At 37.8% G+C, this 7,113-nt stretch overlaps 1 protein-coding gene across 1 annotated transcript; it reads right to left on the bottom strand.

Annotated features, from left to right (window-relative positions):
• On the bottom strand, window positions 1–3,503 carry LOC109806247 (uncharacterized). The gene has a single exon (XM_029272852.2). The coding sequence runs from the start codon at window positions 3,350–3,352 to the stop codon at window positions 242–244; it is 3,111 nt and encodes a 1,036-aa protein (XP_029128685.1). The 5' UTR covers window positions 3,353–3,503; the 3' UTR covers window positions 1–241.
• Between the last annotated feature and the right edge of the window lie 3,610 nt (window positions 3,504–7,113).

Genomic DNA, 7,113 nt, shown 5'->3' with positions numbered 1-7,113 from the left:
TAACCAACGCCAACAATTATATGGATTAAATAAAACAAGATTGAAAGGTCAAGACTAACAAATTGTACCAGACGAAAAATATAACTGTATATTACAAAACTTTGTATCAGATCTCCCTTAAAATGCAGTGAGATAAGGTTCTTGCCCTTAGTTTTGTTTTCCAAGAAGCCAAAGTGGTAATTGAACAGGAAAGTGTGCTACAAGACAAGACATTCTACAGTCATACCAAACATCCACAAATTCATTTTGCTACAATTTTCACTAGCCACCGAGGCTTTCCTGTTAATAATACACAGTATCCAATGCCCACTCCAAATATCATTCCACATCCATATCCTATAGCCACTGGTTTCCATCCAAATCCAAAACTCTTTTCTCTCCAGAAGGTCTGTGAAGGTGAAGAATGTTGTTCAGGGTCCTTGATGCATGTCATTGACAATGGGACTCCGCATAACCCAAAATTTTCTTCGTAGGAATCATTCGAAAAAGTATTGAACTGTTTTCCTTGAGGTATTTCTCCCACAAGATGGTTATGGGAAAGATTCAGGACTTCAAGAAAGTTCAAATTGGTTAATTCAGAAGGAATCCCACCGATGAGCATATTTGAAGATAAATCCAATGATTCCAAGTTTGTCAAATTTCCCATTGATTGGGGAATAGGACCACTTAATCTGTTATGGGAAAGGTTGAGCCCTCGGAGTGCATGCAATTCTCCAATAACATTTGGAATCTCTTCTTCAAATTTGTTGCCTGATAAATCTATGTTTACAAAGTTTATTGGAATTTTGTTGAGTGTCAAACTGATGGCTTTCATTGTTACAGTCACAGAATCACTGTATGTTGCATTTCCTATATCCGTTCCCAAGTATTCCTGCGAGTTGTTAACCACCTTATCTTGAGCAACATTCGTCATGGCTTCAAAACTTTTTATGTAGGCTTTAGGTATTGGGCCACTAAAATTGTTGGATGAGATATCAAAAATAACTAAACTGCGAAACGGATGCTTTGTCTTTAAACTGACAATGGGACCGTGCAACTTATTGGCTTTCAAAACCAAAACTTTCAAATGTGGTAGAGTCCGAAGCCAATGGGGAAATGTATCCTCAAATTGATTGTTGCCAAGATTTAAAAATTCCAAATTTGAGCAATTGGTCAAAGATTTTGGCAAAATACCTTCAAATTGGTTGCTATTGAGATTCAAACTACTCAGCCACTTGTTCTTTGAAAAGGTACTCTGCAAAGTGCCATGAAGTTTGTTCTTCTGTAAATCTAAAATTTCAAGGTTTGATAAGTTGGAAAAGCATTGGGGTAAGATGCCTATCAATTTGTTGTGAGACAAGTTGAGAATCATCATCATACTTGCATTGCAAATTGATGAAGAGATGCCACCAGTTAGTAAGTTAAAACTAAGATCAAGATGAAAGAGCATATAGTTCCTTGAAAATTGGTTCAATGCTGCTGTCAATAGGTTTCGAGAGAGGTCCAACTGATACAATGAACTCATTTCATGTAACCAATTGGGCACTCTTCCACTAAGTTTGTTATTAGACAGATCGAGGAATCCCAAAGTTGGAACTTCTACTGATAATTTCGGAAATTCAGTCAAACCCATAGAAGATAAAGACAAAGACCTTAAGAACGGGAAACTGTAATTGACATTGGATTTGAAATTTAGTGATAATTGATTATTGTGCGAAAGAGAGAGATTTTGCAAATTTTGAAGCTTGGAGAAGAGTGGAAAGTGGACAGAACCACTTAAGTTGTTTGATGATAGACACAAGTCAGTGAGGTTTTCAAGACTGAAAATTGATTCTGGAATATTGCCCTGTAGGTTGTTATTGCACAAAAATAGAGACTGCAAGGAATATGATGAGATTGCACTTATATGACCTGTGAATTGATTATTTGATAGATCTAAATGCACCACAGATGGTAAAGATAGACACCAAGAAGGAATTGTCCCATTCAGTAAGTTGTTTTCAAATCTTAATGTGGTTACGTTTAAAAACCCAGTTATTTTGTTGGGCAGAGGACCCTCCAATCTATTATAAGAAAAATCTACGAGAGAAAGTTGAGTTAAGTCAAACAAAGAAGACGGGATTTTTCCTATTAAATTGTTATCCATAAGATTGAGAGTATTCAATTTGGTGAGGCCAGCAAACACATCTGGGATTTGACCACTAAGTTTATTCTCTGAAATATCCAAGTGAATGAGACATTGTAAATTTGAAAGTGTTGATGGGAGCTCACCTCCTATATTGTTAATACTCAAATCCAACACTTCAAATTTGTTAGACTGCTGAAAGACATTTGGGATTTGATGACTGAGAAGATTAGCTTGGAGATTTAGAAAAGTTAGACGTGGAAGGCTTAAGAGTGAGGATGGGATTGAACCCTTGAGATTGTTCTGTGAGAGATCCAGGGAAGTAAGATTGGGAGTATTCAATTTGGTTATGCTAGCAAACACATTTGGGATTGCACCACTAAATTGATTCCATGAAAGATCCAAGAGAATAAGATGTTGAAGATTTGAAAGTGAGGAGGGGATTGAACCATTGAGGTTGTTCCATGAGAGACGTAGAGAAGTAAGATGTGTGAGGTTAAAGAAAGAGGGTGGGATGGACCCTTGGAATTGACAGTTTGAAAGATCCAACACACTAAGAGTGTAAGTGCTGCAACTCACTTTTGGAAGCTGGCCTTGAAGGTTGTAATTTAACGACAGGTATAGGTGTTTAAGATTTGGTAAACAGAGAATGTTATCTGCCAAGTTTCCCTTTACTCCTGTTTCTGCAAGACCAAGAGTAACCAAAGAGGAAGACAAATTTAGTGGCATCATTGAAGTTGAATACATATCTGTTTCATCCAAAAGAAGCTCCCTTAAAACGGTTGCATTTTTTAGTAGCTTCTTCCAAGTGCTTTCTTTCCACTTTAACTGATCATTAAAAGAGAGGTCAAGTGATTCTAATTTGGAAAGAAGTGAGATTTGGGGAGGAATTTCACCTTGAATGGAATAACCAGGCAGGCTGAGGTGTGTGAGATGAGTAAGATGGAAAAGAGTATTGTTTGGATGGATTTCAGTGTTGACCCTACTGAAGGAAAGGTCAAGGCCAATCACGTGACCAGAGATTGGGTGGCAGGTTATTCCAGACCAAGAGCAACAATCTGTTCCATTTTCCCATGTTGTGATGGGTTCGAAACAATCATTACAGTAGGTAGTATGAACAGTGAAGGAGGTTTTGAACTGAAGCAAGGCTAAGCTGTCTTGTGGATGGCACAAGGAATGAGAGAATGAAAAATGAGAGATAAAGCAATGCCAACACAGAAGAAACAACCACCCCATTCGTGATTCCATTCTGTGCAACTCTAAAGGTTCAATCGGACTTACTAAAATGGAAAATATGCATGAAACGGTAGGAACTAAACATGAATATTTATAGTCAAATAAAAATTACTCGAGATGCAGTTTTGGTGGCTAAATAGAGCTTTCATTGTGGTCCCTTACAGCTTCTAAACACAGAGTCCAAGCCTCACGCAAATAAACGTTAATCATTTTCTAATCCTTTCATAACGTTGAACTGCCTTTTTCTTTTATCAAGAATTGGAATTTTCACCTAACCCTTCAAGCAAGAGCAAACAACCATTCATTCGGACATACATTATTGTTCGTTATGACTTTACTTTCAGAGGTAATATTCCTCCTGCAATGACCAATTATTTGTTTGTTTTCTGTACATGGTCACAAATTATTTTCGCATTTATGTTCTTATAGTTTGCAATTCCCGGATTTCGTCCACTGTCACAACTTTTGTTTACCTCGTGGAAGATCCTAGATCACAGTGACCATGCCAATTCCTTTTATCTTTGTGTTTACTTTGCGTTTGTATGTCTATTGAAACTATGGAATTATTTGTACGAGACCAGTTGAATTGAAAGGACACCTCACCAACTCAAAATCAATATCTCAGACCCAAAACAGAATTGGTTATGCTAGGTTAACATAGGACTGGGCACAACAAAGAAAAACAGCGTATACACTAATTTTTCATCTCGACAGAAACATATCACAAACCACATTTAATGTTGCTTTGAATGATTAAATATATCCAAGAAGCTAGATCATTGACATTGTATTAGGAGCTAACAACCTAGCACCATATACTTGATGAGTTCTGAACTTAGTTTCATTTAGTTTGCATGGAATTATTGCCATTTACTAGACGTGTTTCCCCTGAACCATTATCCCAAAAGCACCTTTGATTTCTATTAAATATTTTATTTTATTTATTTATTTTTAACTTATTAATTGACTAATAAAACAACCCCACATTGATTTGTCCCTGTTTGTGCTAAAAGCCTAAATTCATTTTACTATAAGGCAATGCTGAGTGGGTAATGAAACCAAAACATCCAAAACTATACATAGTGCTTCTACAGTTATCTTTTTCCCCGGAAATATTTATCATTTTGACGCACTTTAATATGCATATGGAGTAATTATAATATACTTATTTGGCGGTATATGGCAAAATTAGTCTCATCCATTGAGAGAGGGAGGGATAAAAAGTTTGTACCAGTCAAACTAACATTTTCCATTTTCCATTTTCCATTTTCCAGCCCTTCCATCACGCATACATGCGAGAGGAGACTTAGGTACACAAATGTTTTGATTTTTCATTTATGAAATTCTCTCTCTCCAATATGTCAAACAAACACTCATTCTCCACTCCACTTACGCTATTAATTAAAGCTGTTCCCAACACTATTGACTCGGAAGTCAATGCTGCAAAAATGAAACTTATGCTTGATTTTTCAACTTGAAACTTCTACTCTATATATTTATCTTATGTAGGAAGTGTATCACATGAAATTGGTTAGTTTTAATACCACTTAATAGTCAGTAATTTTACTTAAATTTTAATTATCTATACAAATACAAGTCAATCCTACTCTCAATTTGAAGCTAAATCTGGTACCAGGTGGTCTGCCACCACCACAAGAATGTTTAGATTCATGAATCATGAAGATGAAAATATGAAATCCCTCAACAGACATGGATCAGTGTCACATGTATTGGGATACAAACAAGTCTCACATCAATAAAATAAAAGAAGAAATAACAATTCATAAAACACAAAAATATTCCAATATTTGAAAAGTCTTTTAAGTAATGACTAAAAGTAAAATCGTGAAGGTTTATATTCAAAGCGAACAATATCAATAACCTTATAAAAAATGCTTCAGATTAAGAGCCAAAGACATTACATGATAAAAACTTGGCAGCAAAATAAGTCCGCTATTGAACCCTTATTGTATTAACTAATTACAAATTATTTTAAATTAATTATTACAAAACGTCAACAACTTAATCTGTACGACAACTTATAATTGAATTACAATATACATTTTTTTACTATTAATATATTTTAATTAACAAATTTAAAAAAATTAAATAATGAATCAATTCATCATCTACTTAGATTGATTTTTTTTTTTTGTGAATATTTCGAAACATCGCTGAGTAACAAGTCTTAGACATACGTTATATCTGTTTGCATGATACTCAAAATTATAATTAAAACATGCGTTTGAATATAAAATGTATATGCATTAATTTAAACCTATATTTAAGTATTAAAAGTCGTTTGTTGAAGTAATTTGATCATTGTATTCCTTAATCAAGAAAGGACTGAGGTTCCATTTAATTATTTATCAAACAAAAAAAAACTATATATAACTTAAAAAAATACTATACCGTATGGTGGCCGAATCGCCCGAATACCCGAGACCATTGCTTATGCCGAATATCCGAACCTGCCGACCACCCCTAGATATGGTGGCCGAATCGCCCGAATACCCGAGACCATTGCTTATGCCGAGTACCCGAACCCGTCGACCACCCCCAGATGGGGCAAAACGTGTCGGCGGAGTCGGCCGAGTATGTCGGCATCATCTAGATGGTTACGGAGAGATTAATTAACATAATGCACAGAATTAGACCCCTAATTTTCCGGGGCCCAGTCCCTAATTGCAGCCCAATAAGAACTACTATAAATAGGACCCCAACGAGGTATGTAATTAATTCTGAACTACCGCATTTATTACGCCGAGTACTAACTTGAGCGTCGGAGTGTCTTTGCAGGCACACCCCCCCTTTTTACTTCGGACTGCTCAGATTGGAACGAGAAGACTAAGACCCAAGATCCGACCCGTTACAACAAAGATAATTGAAGTGTGTATCCTGACACAGGAACATTTGGCGCCCACCGTGGGGACGAGAAGACTTTTTCAGCCCCTTCCGAACTCTACGACTGAGACCAAGACATGGTAGTAACCCGCAAAGGACAATCAACAGCAACTCAACCGATTCCTAATCCCGATAGCAACCCCGTCATGACCAACCAAGAACGCTACCCGTATGGAATGCCTCAAACCGAACCAGAACCTGTGATACAAGAGGTCCGGCCGAACACTAACCGAGACCAACCTGACCTCCAAGATGACTTGCGTGCTTTACGAGAGGAAATGGCCGCTATCCGAAGGCAGAGAGAGGCAGACGCCAGGGATTTGGCCGAACTGCGATGAAAAAATTTCGAGCTCTGAGGTCTTAACCAAACATATGTGCCGTCAACCCCTACTCTCCAAGAAGAGTCGGCATATCACGCCCCGACCGACCATGAGACCCGAACTCCTGTCAGCTCATTGATAGCTAACAAGGCCGATACCACCACTCACTCCCTAAGGCATCCCTTTTCCCGAAGAATAATGGAGGCAACCCTGTTAGACCATTGGAAAAGCATGCCGATCGAGAAGTACGACGGGTCATCCGACCCCGAGGATCATTTAAACGTTTTCCTGACCCAGGCAACCCTTTCCACTCAGGACGACTCGGCTTTATGCCGAATATTTCCCACATCGCTGAAAGGAAGAGCTTTGAGTTGGTTTACGAGACTGCCGAGTGCCTAAATTGACTCGTTTGGTGAGTTGTCGTCCCAGTTCACCCTGCAGTTCGCAACGAGTAAGCCGTACAAGACGACCTCATTGGCCTTGGCCGGGGTCCGTCAAGAAAAGAAAGAAAGCCTGAGAAACTTCATGGACCGATTCAACAAGATTGCA

This window comes from Cajanus cajan, chromosome 9, assembly GCF_000230855.2.
Source record: "Cajanus cajan strain Asha chromosome 9, NIPB_CcT2T_4, whole genome shotgun sequence".
NCBI lineage: Eukaryota > Viridiplantae > Streptophyta > Magnoliopsida > Fabales > Fabaceae > Cajanus > Cajanus cajan.
Note: the sequence above shows the minus strand (reverse complement) of the source record. Positions and strands in the feature narration are given on the sequence as shown.